This window comes from Onychomys torridus, chromosome 9 (genome assembly GCF_903995425.1).
Source record: "Onychomys torridus chromosome 9, mOncTor1.1, whole genome shotgun sequence".
In the NCBI taxonomy this organism is placed as follows: domain Eukaryota; kingdom Metazoa; phylum Chordata; class Mammalia; order Rodentia; family Cricetidae; genus Onychomys; species Onychomys torridus.
Window position 1 is genome coordinate 334,492 of NC_050451.1, and position 16,659 is coordinate 351,150.

Below are 16,659 nucleotides of genomic sequence, written 5' to 3' on the forward strand. Positions count from 1 at the left end.
GTATACAGAAGAGGGTGCCAGATCTCATTACAGATGGTTGTGAGCCACCATGTGATTGCTGGGAATTGAACTCAGGACCTCTAGAAGAGCAGTCAGTGCTAATTAACTTCTGATCCATCTCTCCAGCCCTGTTCCCCCTTTTATATGGTGACTCCACTTAAATTCCTTTCATATATGTATATTGTCTTAGTCAGGATTCTCTAGAGAAACAGAAGTGATAGAATGAATCTATATGTATAAATAGAATTTATTAGAGTGGCTTACAGTCTGTGGTTGGACTTTTCCAACAATGGCTGTCTCTCTGTGGAAAGTCCAAGAATCCAATAGTTGTTCAGTCCAAAAAGTTGGGTTCCTGAAGAAGTAGGCACTAATACCAGTGAAGAAATTAACTTGCCAGCAAGGGTGAGGGTAAGCAGGCAAAGAGCAAATAAATTTCTTTCTTCCATGCCCTTTATATAGGTTACCTTCAGAAGATATGGCCCAGATTTATTTTTTTTCATTTTCATTTGTTTATTTATTTTTCTATTATCAGCTTGATACAGTATAAATTCTTATCCTAATAGTGAAATGTTTCATTGATGCTTGCCCAGTAATTGAGTAAAACCGAATCTTATTATAAGCCACAGTCATCCTAGGGTCCCCCCTACTATAAAGCCTCCCTGGTTCTGTGGGTTGCAGTCTGATTGTTCTTTGCTTTATATCTAGAATCCACTTATGAGTGAGTACATACCATGTTTGTCCTTCTGGGTTTGGGTTACCTCACTCAGGATGATTTTTTCTAGTTCCATCCATTTGCCTGCAAATTTCATGCTATCATTGTTTATCTCTGCTGAGTAGTACTCCATTGTGTATATGTACCACATCTTCTTAAGCCATTCTTCAGTTGACGGGCATCTAGGTTGTTTCCAGGTTCTGGCTATTACAAATAGTGCTGCTATGAACATAGTTGAGCATGTATCTTTGTGGTATGATTGAGCATTCCTTGGGTATATATGGCCAAGAGTGGTATGGCTGGGTCTTGAGGTAGATCGATTCCCAATTTTCTGAGAAACTGCTATACAGATTTTCATAAGGGTTGTACAAGTTTGCATTCCCACCAACAGTGGAGGAGTGTTCCCTTTGCTCTGCATCCTCTCCAACATAGACTGTCTTTAGTGTTTTTGATCATAGCCATTCTGACAGGTGTAAGGTGGTATCTCAGAGTAATTTTAATTTGCATTTCTCTGATGATTAAGGATGTTGAGCATTTCTTTAAATATTTTTCAGCAATTTGTGATTCTTCTTTTGAGAATTCTCTGTTTAGCTCTTTAGCTCATTTTTTAAATTGGATTGTTCAGTATTTTGATGTCTAGTTTCTTGAGTTCTTTATATACTTTGGAGATCAGTCCTCTGTGAGATGTGGGGTTGGTGAAGGTCTTTTCCCATTCTATAGGCTGCCTTTTTGTCTTATTGACCATGTCTTTTGCCCTACAAAAGTTTCTCAGTTTCAAGAGGTCCCATTTATTAATTGTTGCTCTCAGTGTCTGTGCTATATTTAGGTGTTATATTTAGGAGGTGGTCTCCTGTGCCAGTGCATTCAAGAGTACTTCCTACTTTCTCTTCTATTAAGTTTAGTGTAACAGGATTATGTTGATCCACTTGGACTTGAGTTTTGTGCATGGTGACAGATATGGATCTATTTGTAATCTTTTACATATTGACATCCAGTTATGTATGGCCCAGATTTAAAGCGGAACTTCCCACACAAAAGATCCTGATTTAGGATAGCCCTTCTCACTCCAACTGATTCATTCAAGAAAAATCACAGGTATACTCAGCTGCTTGGGTTAATTCCAGATATAGTCAAGCTGACCCCGAGGATAGCCATTACATATATATTTTAGGAAGCATTTATAGTAGTAGGTTTCCATATGGCTTTTCAAATAGGCTTTAGTGCTAGTTGTCTCTTCCTGTATTCCCTCCTAATAGTCTCCATTTTGTTTTACTTTTTTTATTTATAATTTTTTCTATGTAATATATTTTGATCATGTTTTTCTCCTCCCAAACTCCTTCTAGGTCCTCTACACTTCCATATCCACCCAACTTTGTGTTCTTCCCCCCTGCCAAAAACAAAAACAAAAACAAAAAACCCTCCAAAGTAAAAATCAAAACAGAGACCATTCCAACTTAACCTTCCTAATCTAGTTTCCCTTTATCTCCCCATACTTCATTTCCCCTTCCTTAAAAGAGTCCATCATCCGCTCTGGTCCCTTACTACATACTTAACCTTTGTGATTATTTGGATTGAGGACCACATATCAAAATCTTAAAAGCTAACATCCACTTATAAGAGAAAGCATGCAATATTTGCCTTTTTAAATCTGGATTACCTTACTCAGGATCATTGTTTCTTGCTCCACACATTTACCTTCGATTTTTGGAATTTCATATTTATTAACAGCTGAATAATATTTCAATATGTAAAGGTGCCATATTTTGTTAATGGATATCTAGGTTGTTTCTAAATTTTGGCTATTCTGAATTGAGCAGAAATGAACATGAATGAACAAGTATCTCTGTAGTAAGATGTAAAGTCCTTTGGGTATATGCCCAAGAGTTATATAGCTGGATTATGAAGTAGGTTGATTTGAAGGTGATTTTTTTTTGAGACTTCCACACTGATTTGTACTGGCAATTTCAGTTTGCACTTTCACCAACAGTGAATTGATGCTTCCCTTTCTCAGCATCCTCACCAGCACGTGGTGTTGGCTTTATTGATCTTTGCAATTATGACATAGGTAAATGAAATCTCAAAGCAGTTTTAATTTGCATTTCCCTGCTGGCTAAGGATGCTAAACATTGTTGAAGTGTTTCTTAGCCATTTGTGTACATCTTTTGTGAACTCTTAGTTATGTGCCCCATTTAAAATTTTTTTTTCTTGATAGTCTGTTTTTTAGTCATTTATGTATTTTTAGATACTATCTCTTTATCAGATATATAATTAGGAAATCAATCTGTGGGATGCTGCTTTGTCCAAATGATGATGTTCTTTGCTGTACAAAGATTTTTTTTAGCTTCACAAGTTCCCATTTATTAATTGTTGGTCTTAGTGCCTGTGTTATTGGTGTCCTATTTGGAATAGAAAGTCCTTTCTTATATCAATGAGTTCAAACCTATTCCCTAATTTCTCCTTTATCAGATTCAGATTATCTAATCTTATGTTGATGTCCTTGATCTATTTGGAGTTGAGTTTTATAAAGGTTTATAGATCTGGATCTATTTCCATTTTTCTATATTCAGCTATGTAGTTTGAAGAGCACCATTTGTTAAGGATGCTGTCTTTTCTTCAAAGTGTATTTTTGGCTTCTTTGTCAAAAATCAGATGGCCATAGGTGTGTAGACTCATGTCTGGGTCTTCAATCTGATTTCCTTGATGAATGTGTGTGCGTTTATGTTAATACCATGTTGTTCTATTATGGCTCTGTAATATAACTTGAAATCTGGGATACCTCCAGCAGTTCTTTTATTATTCAGGATTGTATTTTAGCAATCCTGGATTTCTTGTGTTTCTATGTGAAGTTAAAGATGGATTTTTTTTTCAATTTCTGTAAAAACTGTGTGAGAATTTTGATGAGGATTACATTGATTTGTAGATTGCTTTTGGTGGGATGGCCATTTTCACAATATTAATCTTACCAGTCCACAAGCGTGGGAGATCACCCCATCTTCTGGTGTCTTCTCTTCTTCAGACTTTTCTTCAATTTCCTAAAATTTTTGTTTGTTTGGTTTGGTTTGGTTTTTCAAGACAGGGTTTCTCTGTGTAGCCTGGGATGCCCTAGAACTCACGCTATAGACCAGGCTAGCCTTAAACTCAGAGGTTCACCCATCTCTGCCTCCTGAGTGCTGGGATTAAAGACATATACCACCATTGCCCAGTTTCTAAAGTTTTTATTATACAAGTCTTTCACTTGCTTGGTTAGAGTTTTCCCAAGATTTTTTTTTTTTTTTTGAGGCTATTGTCAAAGTTATTGTTTTCCTGGTTTTTTCTCTCCGTATATTTGTCATTTGTATATTGGAAGGCTACTGACGTTTGTATGATACTTTTATATCTTATTACATTGTGGAAGGTGTTGATAAGCTGTGGAAGTTAACAGGAGTAGTCTTTAAGTCTTTACTATATAAAAGCCTATCACCTGCAAATGAAGGCACTTTGACTTCTTCCTTTCCTATCTGTATCCCCTTGATCTCCCTCAGTTGTCTTATTGCTCTAGCTAAGACTTCAAGTAGTATATTGAATAGGTATGGAGAGAATGGGCATCATTGTCTTGTTCGTGACTTGAGTAGAAATGATTTGAGTTTCTCTTCATTTAGGATAATGTTGACTATGGGCTTGCTTTAAATTGCCTTCATCTTGTTGAAGTATGTCCCTTGTATTTAGTTTCTCCATCATGAAGAGATGTTGGATTTTGTCAAATGCCCTTTCTGCATCTAATGAGATGATCATGTGGTTTTTGTCTTTTAGTCTGTTTATGTAGTGGATTGTGTTTATTAATTATCTATGTTGAACCATATGTACATCTCTGGAATGAAGCCAGCTTGATCATGGTGGGTAATCTTTTTTGATGCTGTAGTGGTTTAAGTGAGAATGGTTCCCATAGGATCATAGATTTGAATACCTGATCATCAGGGAATGGCACTATTTGAAAGGATTAGGAGGTGTGGGCTTGTTGCAGGTCACTGGGGGTGGGCTTTGAGGTTTCAAAAAGTACACACCAATCTCAGATTCTGTCTCTTCCTGCTACCTGTGGATACAGATTTAGAATTCTCAGCTGCTTCTTTAGCACCAAGTCCATCTGCATGCTGCCATGCTCCTGCCTATGATGACAAATGTACTGAACCTCTGAAACTGTAAGCAAGCCCCAGTTAAAAACTTTCCTGAGAGCTGGGCATAGTGGTGCATGCCTTTAATCCCAGCACTCAGAAAGCAGAGACAGGTGGGTCTCTGTGAGTTCGAGGCCAACCTGGACTACAGAGTGAGTCCCAGGAAAGACCAAAACTACAGAGAAACATTATATTGAAAAAAAAAACAAAACAAAACTATTGATAGAGACAAGTTGGATAATGCTGATCTTGATAGATTACTGTCAATTTACTGGTGACTTGATTATATCTATAAAATCTCTTCACTACATCACTAAATTAATCTGTTTGAACGACTGAGAGCTTGTACATCACACAAAGCTTCCCTGCCTTCCCTCTAGTCCTTGTACTTTAGCCTAATGAAAATAGCATTAAAAACTATACAATTGTTTTGTTTTATACACACCAATACTTGAGCTACAGAGTTCTATAAAGTTCATTCTCTTACTGAATTCACTTACTATGTGCAAGACATAGTAGTATATTGTGTATCTTCACACACAAAATTCTGACATGGTGACTGGCACACAGAAGATACTCAAATGTTTCAAGAATCAATAAATTTACCATCTGAAAACTGCAAAAAAAAATAATTTAAAGCAGAAATATGTTCTGGGCTGAGAAGCACACTCTGGACCAAATTGTGGTCTGCTGTACCTCCTTTCCTCCCAGACTGGGGTGAATAAGGGCATTTCTGAGAACAAGCCCTGTTACTATGCTTTTCAGCCAGGGGAAGAAGGAAATTCTCGCTAAACTCTCCAAAACCTTCAGTACCAAATAGCTCCTCTGACTAGGCATGGGAGGAACCCCTCCAACCATGCAAACAGAAGAAATAAGCTAACCCTGACAGAATCATTGAAGCAAATATACTAAGGCAAAAACTGTAGGTCCTGGGGAAAAGTCAAGATCTAGGAAGAAGGAATGTGTCCACACACTGTTCCCCACCACCAGCCAGGAGTTTGGAAACTACCAATATAAAATGCTACCACTGGCACACCAGACAGAAGGCTGTAGCTGGTGGGAGGACAAGGTATTAAATGTGACAGACCATGTCAAGTGAAACAAGCCAGACATAGACATATATCCCAGGTAGTCTCATGTGCAGGATGTCTGTTTGAATATATAGATTGTTTAAAAGTAGAAAGGTTAAAAAAAAAAGGAACTAGTGTGAGGAGAGAACAGGAGGGCACATAAAAGTGAAAGAGAAATATGTATAGAAATCTCACAGTGAAACCCATTCTTTGGTATGCTAACTGCAAAAAAATACAAGAATTTTTTTTTAGGTTTATTTATTTATTATGTACACAGAAGAGGGTGCCAGATCTCATTACAGATGGTTGTGAGCCACCATGTGGGTGCTGGGAATTGAACTCAGGACCTCTGGAAGAACAGTAGGTGTTCTTAACCTCTGAGCCATCTCTCTAGCCCCCAAGAATTTTTTTTATCCCCCATAATCTTCCTGGACTATTCACAGGAGTTTCAAATCACAACATTCTTTCCTCAAGCATAGCTGCAAAATTTGCACCTTAACTTGTTTTCAGGTAAGGACTTCCTGAAAGTGTTGTATAAACAATAGCAAATATAGAAGCAAGGTAAATTATATTGAGCATTAGTTATAACAGTTACAGAAGGTCACTATGAGGACATTTGTAGACTCCATTCTTCATTATGAATATTTATACAAATCTGTGTTTTCCAGTGGATTTAATTTTCTCCTCATCCCTTTTTCTACAATTTGAAAATTCTGTTTCCTGGACTCCTTCCACTGTAAGGCAGTTAGTAAAACAGCAGCAGCAACAACAACAACAAAAAACTTGCACTCCATTCAGTTGAGTGAAAAATTGTGTGACTGTTAATCTTACATCTATCTGCAACTGCCTCTTCCAGCAACCTTCAGCCCTTCCTGGCAGCCAGGGCAGTTTCCATAGTGACGATGTTGTTTCTACTGGACTGTCTACACCCTACACTGGATATTTCCTGGAGCTTTCAACCTTCCTTATTCAAGTTCCTTCACTAGAGGAGAAACTCTTAAAGACATCTGTGGGTGACTATCAGGTGACGGCTCTCTGCATTTCCCTTCCTTCCCCTCTGAGATTTATGACTTGGGTGCCTGCAGACAAACTTCCAAATCCTGGGGGCCTTTGGGGGAAGTGTAGTTGATACCGTAGTTAAATTGTTGAGTGTTTATATGTTTTACATTTGCTGTGCATTAAGTATGACTATTTTTGTCAATTATAACTTTCTATGATGTTAGCCAGACTGATTCAATAATGTTTTAAAAAATGTTAATGATATTAAATACCAGTTTAGGGGGAGGGGCATTCTCTCTTAACAACTGCCTGGCTAGATTTTGTTGTGGTTTGCCTCTAGGGGAAAAACAACAAACCCTGGGTTTTAGAGTTGAAAGGCTATTTATTCAAAGCACACTTAATTCAGTTCCTTGATTTCCGATCCTAAGGGAAAGAATGTCTGGCCTCATTTCTTCCTAGTAAGTGGCTGATAGAGCTATGTTTAGAATCCCTGCCCCACTCCTCTCAACTGCCATTCTTTAACCACTACCATGCTTGGCAAGCACATCTGAGGAGGTATGGAGCTTTGTTTATGCTGTCTATGTGTAAGAGACACTAAATACAGTGATGCTTGATTTCATGAAAGAGTGTCTGTATGAACCTTTTCTTTCCAGGGTACAGAGTATTTTAATCCTTAGGAGACCAAGATGTCAAATCCCAACACAACTGCCATATCAGCAGAAAAGGAGGCTTTGAACTTGAAGTTGCCCCCTATTGTCCGTCCCCCAAAAAACATAGGTGTTAACACACCAAAACAAAGTGAGCTGCTAAAGTACAGAAGATCTAAGGAGCAGCAGAAGAAAATTAACCAGTTAGTGTAAGTAGCATATTAGTAAATAATTATTTCTTGGAATTAATGATTAGTGTAATAGACTCATAAATATTAAAAAAAAACTATATATGCCATCCATGGATAAAGTAAGGATTCAAATTCAAATTCAAATTAATCAGAAAAGAAATTGAGAATTAATCATAATGATAGCCAATTTTGTAGAGTGCTTGCTTGTCCAGATATTGTTCCTATCACATTACCTATACTTCTCACAGAACCTCAATGAGTTATATACTATTGTTAATTTTATTTTTAAAATATTTATTTATTTTATGTGTGTGTGTGTGTGTGTGTGTGTGTGTGTGTGTGTGCCTAAGTTTATGTATGTATACCACATGTATGCAAGAGCCCAGGGAAGTCAGAAGAGGGATCAGATCCCCTGGAACTAGAGTTGTGAGCTGCCATGTGGGTGCTGGAAATTGAATCTGGGTCCTGAGCCAATTATCCACTCCATTTATCAATAATTTTTAAATGAGTAAACCAAGGAACAGAAAAGTCATTTGCTCACACACCCGAGTTGGCCCGAGTGGTTGGTTCTGCAGTAAGTATCTTGTTCTTGTGTCTGCTATTGTGTTAGAACTGGACTGAGTTCGGTAAAAGAATCAGGACTTTCCCTTCTTGGTCAACTTCTTTTAAAAGTGGTTTTACAACTGACTTAAATTTTACTGCCACATTGTTTGATGGTCATATTGTCAAAAACAATCATTTAAATTTTGGTAGTTACACATTGTAATTAAACAGGTATGGAATCATATAACTTCCTTAAGACTTCTATTTTTATAATCTCATCCTTCACTTACTCATATTTAAACCTAATTTTATGAAGAATATTTGCTGTGGGATATTCTGTATGTCAAGTGTGTTGCTCTGATTGGTTAATAAATAAAACACTGATTGGCCAGTAGCCAGGCAGGAAGTATAGGTGGGACAAGCAGAGAAGAGAATTCTGGGAAGTGGAAGGCTGAGTCAGAGAGACACTGTCAGCTGCTGCCATGACAAGGAAGATGATGTAAGGTACCAGTAAGCCATGAGCCATGTGGCAAAGTATAGATGAATAGAAATGGGTTAATTTAAGATATAAGAACAGCTAGCAAGGAGCCTGAGCCATTAGGCCAAACAGTTTAAATAATATAAGCGTGTGTGTGTTTATTTTATAAGTGGGCTGTCAGACTGCTGGGGCTTGGCAGGACCCAGAGAGAAAACTCCAGCTACAAATATTAACTAACATCATTGTATATGCCGTTAGAGATCTTTTGCTGTCTTCATTCTTTCACAAAATATTGTGTGGTATGTGTGCCTGTGCATGCGCTCATGTACATGCAAGAGACCATAAGAGGACATTGTATCCCCTGGCAGTTGTGCCCAACACAGGTGCTGGGAAACAAATGCTGGTCCTCTGGAAGAGCAGCAGGAGCTCTGAATCACCAAGCCTCTCGAGCCTCTTACCTGATTCATTCTGCAGACTCTCCTCAGTACTGTAGAAGACTTAGAAGAGGCTTCTTAGGATGTTACTCAATAGTGTCTTACAGTTTCTCATTGTCATGACCCATGATGTCTGCTAATGGAAAAGTCAAGCAACATGGTGGTTTTGGTCTTGAATGTCCAGACTCATATATTGGATTTTGGCCAATTAGAATCAGACAAGTGTCTTGGAGTTTTGCATGGGAATTAATATAATGCTTATAAATAATTCAACCACCTGAAGTCAAGCACAAAAATAAAAAAGAAACATACTGGCCTTGGAAAAAATAAATAAAGATATGCTTTGCAATTAAGGTTTAGTTTATGGATTACCATGTCTAAAAAGTATTCAAATCCCTTCCACATTGCTTTAATCCTCTCTACAAATTTATATATATTAATTACTTGATGATGACAATGTGTCCATTACTAGGAAGGTCACAGAAAACAATAAGAAAGGACTGACTGTGTCTTTAACAAGTTTGTTTATCAAGATAAGACAGTAAACATGTAATGAAAAACAAATTATATTAACCCTTTAGATCAGTTGTTCTCAACCTGTGGGTCATGATCCCTTCAAGGGCTGAGTGACCCTTTAACAAGTGTTGCCTGAGACCACTGGAAAACCAGATATTTACATTATGATTCATAATGATAGCAAAATTATAATTATGAGATAGTGATAAAAATAATTTTATGGTTGGGTCATTATAACATGAAGAACTGTATTAAAGGGTTGCAGCAGAAGGTTGAGAACCACTGCTTTAGATGATGAGTACTTTGAAGAAACAAGACAAAGACTATAGTGGTTCATGCCTGTAATCTCAGTACTGAGAAAGCTGAGGCAGGAGGATTGTGAGTTCAAGTCCATCCTCGGTTCCATAGTGGGACCCTGTATGAATAAAAAAATAAAATAATAGTAACACAAAAGACTATCCCAGGAGCACCACAGGAAAGGGTTGTGTGGACAATATTTAAGTAGAAAACTAAAGAATGGGAAGAAACCTTCCACTTAAACAAATAGGAGAAACTCAGTCTAGGAATGGAGATAACAACCATACAATTCATGAAATATGAATGTTTTTAGAGCACAAAGCACTTGACAATAGTCAATATCATGAAGGTACCATAAGCCTAGGAAAGACTGGAAGAAGGTGAAGAGGAGACTGGAGCAGATTGTTCAGAGCATTATAGGCCAAAACACTGAATTCAAGATGTATTTTTAGAACAGTGGATGCCATTAAAATGTTCTAAATAAGCCAGGTGTGGTGGTGCATGACTTTAATCCTAGCACTTGAGGGCCAGAGGCAGGTGGCTTCAAGATCAGTTTGTCTATCAAGGTCCAGATCAGCCAGGGATAGAAGAAGAAAAGGTGGAGGAAGGGAAAAGAGGGAGTGTATAGTTGGAGAGCTTTTCTCCAGGTCCTTTTTTTTTTTTTTTTTTTTTTTTTTTTTTTTTTTTTTTTTTTTTTTTTTTACTAGCAAAGGCTAAATCCACCACTTGTAATGTGTCGCTTGCAAACGACTCATTCCCGCCATACTGCTGGTCAAACGCACATACCAGGAACCCGCCATAGTAGCTTAAACCGGCAGGTTGCCGCTAACTTGAGAGAGACAACTAGGAAGCTGTTTTTAGCTCTGCTTTAGAATCTTTTTTTTCCCTCAGGTTTTAGGTGGAAACTCTTGTCAACACATTGGGCGCCATTTGTAGTTGGAGAACTTCTCTCCAGGTGCCACCAAGCCCCCAACGTTCCACAACTCACATATAAAATAATCACTTAGATGCTTATATTACTGATAAACTGTATGGCCATGGCAGGCTTCTTGTTATCTACTTCTTCTATTTTTTTTTTTCAAGACAGGGTTTCTCTGTAGCTTCGGAGGCTGTCCTGGAACTCACTTTGTAGACCAGGCTGGCCTCGAACTCACAGAGATCCACCTGCCTCTGCCTCCCGAGTGCTGGGATTACAGGCGTGCGCCACCACTGCCAGGCTACTTCTTCTATCTTAAACTAACCCATTTCTATTAATCTATAAATTGCCACATGGCTTGTGGCTTACTGGTGCCTTACATCTCCCTTGTCATGGTGGGCAGCTGACAGCTTCTCTCTCTTCCGCCTTCTACTTCCCAGAATTCTCTGCTTGTCCCACCTATACTTCCTGCCTCGCTACTGGCCAATCAGTGTTTTATTTTAACCAATCAGAGCAACATATTTGACGTACTTGAACATCCCACAGCAAGGGAGGGAAGGAGGGAGGGAGGGATGAACTGTTCCAAACAGAAACATGACAGGAAATTATTAGAAATATTTTAATAAGCAGCAAATAAAAGTGGTACTACTTACAGAACTGCATGGACAACAAGACCGTTTTTGTTTTGTTTTGTTTTGTTTTTCAAGGCAGTCTTCCAGATATGTACCACTTTCATTTTCTGCTTGATAAAATATACTGTCTCAAAGTTTTCCAACTGTAATACTATATTAATAATAATGAAAGTAGAATTCCTATGTATTTCTTTGCAAAAAAAAAAAGACTGGAGTTAGATATTAATTTGTCTCAGCTTCTCGGGATGCCAACAGCATTGCTGTGTCCTCGTAAGCATTTCTGGTGCTTGCTGGATGTGGCCAGGGTTCATGTGTCCCCGGTTTGTTTTCCTTGTCTTCTTAGTCTCAAGGCATGTGAGCTGAAAGAAAGGGAGGCTTCTGAAGCCCTCCAGAGGTATTTCTTATACAGCTGTAAGGAAAGCTTTCTCGGACATGTTGGCATTTCAGCAGAGATGGTTTACCCTATATGAGAATTCATTTAAAAGATATCAGTAAGTTATAATTGAAAATTATTTTATTTTTAGTATTACTCTTTTAAGGTATTTTTTAAATAATTTAAAATTTAAGATATCATAGGTAATGGTCACTAGGATTTGTTTCTCACAAAAAGTCCAATCAGAGGCAGGTGTGATGGCTCATGCCTGTGATTTCAACCCTCTGGGGAGCCGAAACAGTAGGATTGCTATAAATACAAGACCAGCCTCAGCTACGTAGCAGGTTCAAGGCCAAATTGTCGCTCAGTATCTCCCTCCTAAGAAAAAGAAACCAAAATGTAGATCAAATAAAGATCTCTTGAAAATTCCTTTGTTTAGTATTAGTATAGATGTCTAAAATGTTCAATTTGAAGTATTTAGTAATTAATGCTCATTTCATCATACACTTTTCTAACCATAAATTTCAGAATTGTTGGAGCAAAAAAAAATCTAGACAAAACTCTGGATAAAAGAATACCTTCATTACCAGAGCCAGACTTCCCTCCGACTGTGAGTTCTCACCTTCAAACCACCCTATTCCATTTTATTTCCTAAGTGAATCTTAATAGAACTCAGTTTTAAAAGAACATTTGTATTTAAGATTTTATTTGATTAAAATGTTTTAATCCATCCTTATTTGTCTTTTGTTTTATTTTTGACAGATGACCAGTGAAATTAAAAAAAAAGGAGTGAGTTGGATTTTCTTGTTTTGAAAATGTTCAAAATAGTTACAAGGTATTCTTCTAAGACCTCCTAGGAAAGAAGTCTGTAAAGAAATTTATATTTCTCCACCCAAAGGAACAAGCATGTTGTGGACCACAAATGAGGTTTTCAGTAGTTGTATTTGTGTTGCCATCTGTTATTTGAGGATTATCTGTATAAATATTTTAGTTCTTATTCCAAACTATTGAAAGAATTCAAAATATCAGTTATAGAAGAAACACATCTCTCTTGTAAAAATAGTGTCATAATTAATTATCCTAATATTGATATAATATTTATTTTTCACTTACCAAGTACTTATGGAGAGTTACTATATGCTGACTAGGTGCTGGAGACTTTCAGGGACACTGACTGCATGAGTAACGACAAGGGACAGTGGAGTGACTGGTAGAAACATGCCAACATGAAATTCTATAAAATAGTAACGGATCCAGAAACTTTTGGAGCTGGTTTCATATAAGAGGAAATCATGAAGCCTGTTTGCAGATGAGGCTGTAAATTTTCTAAGTCCATTAAGATTTTCTTTGGGATAGAGGACTGAAAATATGAATATGAAATTTTCCTTATGAACTGAGAATACTATGGAATAACCTCCTTTTACTAGTCAAGATTTTGGTTTAGTTCATCTAATTTTTAAAAAAAATCCATTATGTATGTTTATACTGTGTTGTGGGGTGGTAAGGTGGTGGTGGTGGTGGTGGTGGTGGTGGTGGTGGTGGTGGTGGTGGTGGTGTGTATGTGAGACTTTTAGAGTAAGTATTTTTTATTCTGAAAAAATATTGTCTTAGAAAATAGAATTTAGGAGCTACACAGAAATGTTTTATCATCCTGACCATTTGGCTTGTTCTTTAATGTTTCCAAGTTGAACTACATTTACATGAAGCAGTGTGTAGAGAGTAGTCCTATAGTACCCATTCAGCCAGAATGGCTGGACCACATGTTAATGCTGATACCTGAGCACTTAAAGGAAGGAAAGAAAAGAGAAGAGCTGCTTGGAAGTCTCGTAAGTGAGGTGTCAAGTGACTTTGAAAAAAGCATGAAGAGATATTTGGGTAAGTAGCATTTGACACAGACCAAACTTGTTTTACATCTGTCCCATAAGTGAATGATAAGTGGAAGGCAGCTGAGTGGCGCACATCTGGAACACCAGCACTTGAGAGGTGGACAGGGAAGACAGAGAGTTCCAGTTCAGATACAGGAACACTCTTAATTCTCAGTCCACCCTCAACTGCATAGTGAGTTTGAGTCCAACCTGAGCTACATGAGATCTTATATCAAAAAAACAAAAGAAGACAAAAGAGTAGAAGTAAAATGAATATTGAATACTATATATTTAAAATGTATGTATTTCTTCACTATGATTTTTACCTACAGTTATGTTCTGAGACTACAACCCAGTCAATGACTTTACAACTTAAGGGTACCTTTTGTATTTTTAGCTACTATTTATTACTATTTAATTTTTATTTTGTTACTGTGGTTTTAGCTATCATATTTTTAATGATTGTTAGAAAATATTCATGCATTTTGTTTGTTTGTTTTTTTCAAGACAGGGTTTCTCTGTGTAGCTTTGCACCTTTCCTGGAACTCGCTTTGGAGACCAGGCTGGCCTCGAACTCACAGAGATCCACCTGCCTCTGCCTCCCGAGTGCTGGGATTAAAGGCATGCGCCCCCGCCACCGCTGCCGCCACCACTGCCTGGCTATATTCATGCATTTTAATCTTTGTGATTCTTATTAGAATGTTGTTGTTGCTGTTGAGACAGAGTATCATTTTGTAACCAGGCTGACCTGGAACCTTATTATGAACCCTCAGCTGACCAGTCTTGCCTCATTCTCTTGAGGACTGTGGTTACAGATACGAGTCAACACACTAGGCTCTGGCTTTTCTTCTTTAATTGACAAATTTATATATGTATGTATATGTATATATATGTCATATACAATATGCTTCAAATAATGTATACATTGTGTAATGTCTAAGGTGAGCCAATTGACATGTATTACTTTATGCATGTGCTGAAAATCCTTAAAAGTACTGTTAGGTATTTGTAAACAATGCAATAGATCTCTTTAACTTATTCCTCCTAGCTAATTGAAATTCTTTAACATTTTACCAATAACTCCCTAACTCCCTTTCTCCCCGATCCCTGGTAGCTATTGTAGAATTAACTTCTTAAGTGGTCTTGCTGGTGATTTTTTAATAGATAGAATGAAAAGAACTGAGAATTAAGAGTGTTCCTGTATCTGAATTCACCTCCAGAGGAAGGCCAAAATAATGCTAATAATGTGATTATATTAAAGGAAGGGAGTATTTTCTTGTACTCATTTTAATGTATAGTAAACTCTACCTTATAGAATCAAGTTAGAGATTTAGACAAAAATATCTAATTTAGTCTTAGTTAGAAAATAGATCTTGGAAGGATATTCAGAAAATGTTAACATATATGTGTATTTTAGTACAAAGTGTTCTTGTGAAACCTCCAGTTCAATGGCTTGAAGATGAAGGGGGCCCTTTGCCTGAATCTCCTGTGTGAGTAAACTATTTTTAAAAACAGTATATCATCTAGCTTTGGATACAATTTAAAAATGAACTGATCTTATATTCAAGTCTGCAATCATGAAGCTCAACTGTATTTTCTTTAAAAAAATCTCCAAAGATATTCTCTACATTAATCATCAAGTTCTACTTACATTATTAGGAGGACCTATATGAAAAATAATTCAACATAACATGATGTACATTGTAAAGTAGTTTACACCTGTAATCCCAGGACTCAGTATATGGAGGCAGGAGAATCAGGAGTTCAAAGCCAGCCTCAGCCACATAGTGAGTTTGAGGTTAATCTAAGTTACTTGAAACTTGGTATGATGATGATGATGGTGATGATAAACAAAAAACTCAGCTTAGCCTTGAGTAATCTTTGATATATGCCAGATAGATTTTTCCACCAACCGAACACTGTTCTTACTTCTGCATTTTAGGTAGCTGAGCTTGAGCAAAGTAGAAGTTAACTGGGAATACAGTTTGTTTTAGCCACAAGTGATATCTTTTTTCTAAAGATAATGTAGTTTCAAAACTGAGTGTGCAAAATCAAAAAACTTCTATTCTTAACTGCAGTTCCTTCCTGCTAGGCCCCACTGTCTTCACTTTAATGTTAATTTCTCAAAACTTGGGTTATGTTTTCAGTCACGTTTAATGTGGTGTTCTGCTTTTCCAGAGGACTAGATTATTCCAATCCTTGGCATTCTAGCTTTGTACAAGCAAGGAGCCAAATATTATCTAATTTGCATATTGTTCATCCAACTATGAAAATATTGCTGGAGCTCGGTTATACAACATTTGCAGATATAATTTTGCTGGACTTAACAGGAATTAGGTAAAATCTTTATATATGTATTAATTAGTAGTTGAATTATTCCTTGTCTGACATATTTTATTGTGTAATTTTAAAGCTGACTTACAAAACTCTTAAGACCTTTCTTTATATTTTAGAACTTTAAAATTGTATCTTATCTGTTTCAACAACTATATATAAAGACCAATCTGTCATTTGAATTATTTTCCTTTGTTCCTCTGTAGAGCTAGAGGCCCAATTGATTGTGAAGCACTGAGAAATGATCTATCAATTCAATCTAAAAAATCAGAAGAGAGGATAATGAACACATGGTATCCAAAGGTTATAAATCTCTTTACTAGGAAGGAGGCACTAGAAGGCATTAAGCCTGAAAAAATGGATTCCTTTTACAACTGTGTTTCCATACTTATGTCAAACCAGGTATAAATGCTATTATGTCAAGTCGTATATATGTTCTATATGTGTATCTTGATAACACTTAGAATTCAGTACTCTAAAAAAATTCATTAAAGCATGGTGCTA

General features: G+C 36.9%; 1 protein-coding gene across 1 annotated transcript in view; it reads left to right on the plus strand.

Annotated features, from left to right (window-relative positions):
- Positions 1–6,907: 6,907 nt before the first annotated feature.
- Positions 6,908–16,659, plus strand: part of Dnah12 (dynein axonemal heavy chain 12) — a 168,422-nt gene continuing 158,670 nt past the window's right edge. The window contains exons 1-8 of the mRNA XM_036200006.1: positions 6,908–6,954; positions 7,583–7,785; positions 12,485–12,566; positions 12,719–12,745; positions 13,642–13,831; positions 15,239–15,311; positions 16,000–16,158; positions 16,362–16,557. Of these exons, the coding sequence (XP_036055899.1) occupies positions 7,616–7,785; positions 12,485–12,566; positions 12,719–12,745; positions 13,642–13,831; positions 15,239–15,311; positions 16,000–16,158; positions 16,362–16,557 (897 nt within the window). The 5' untranslated portion in view covers positions 6,908–6,954; positions 7,583–7,615. The remainder of the gene's footprint in view (positions 6,955–7,582; positions 7,786–12,484; positions 12,567–12,718; positions 12,746–13,641; positions 13,832–15,238; positions 15,312–15,999; positions 16,159–16,361; positions 16,558–16,659) is intronic.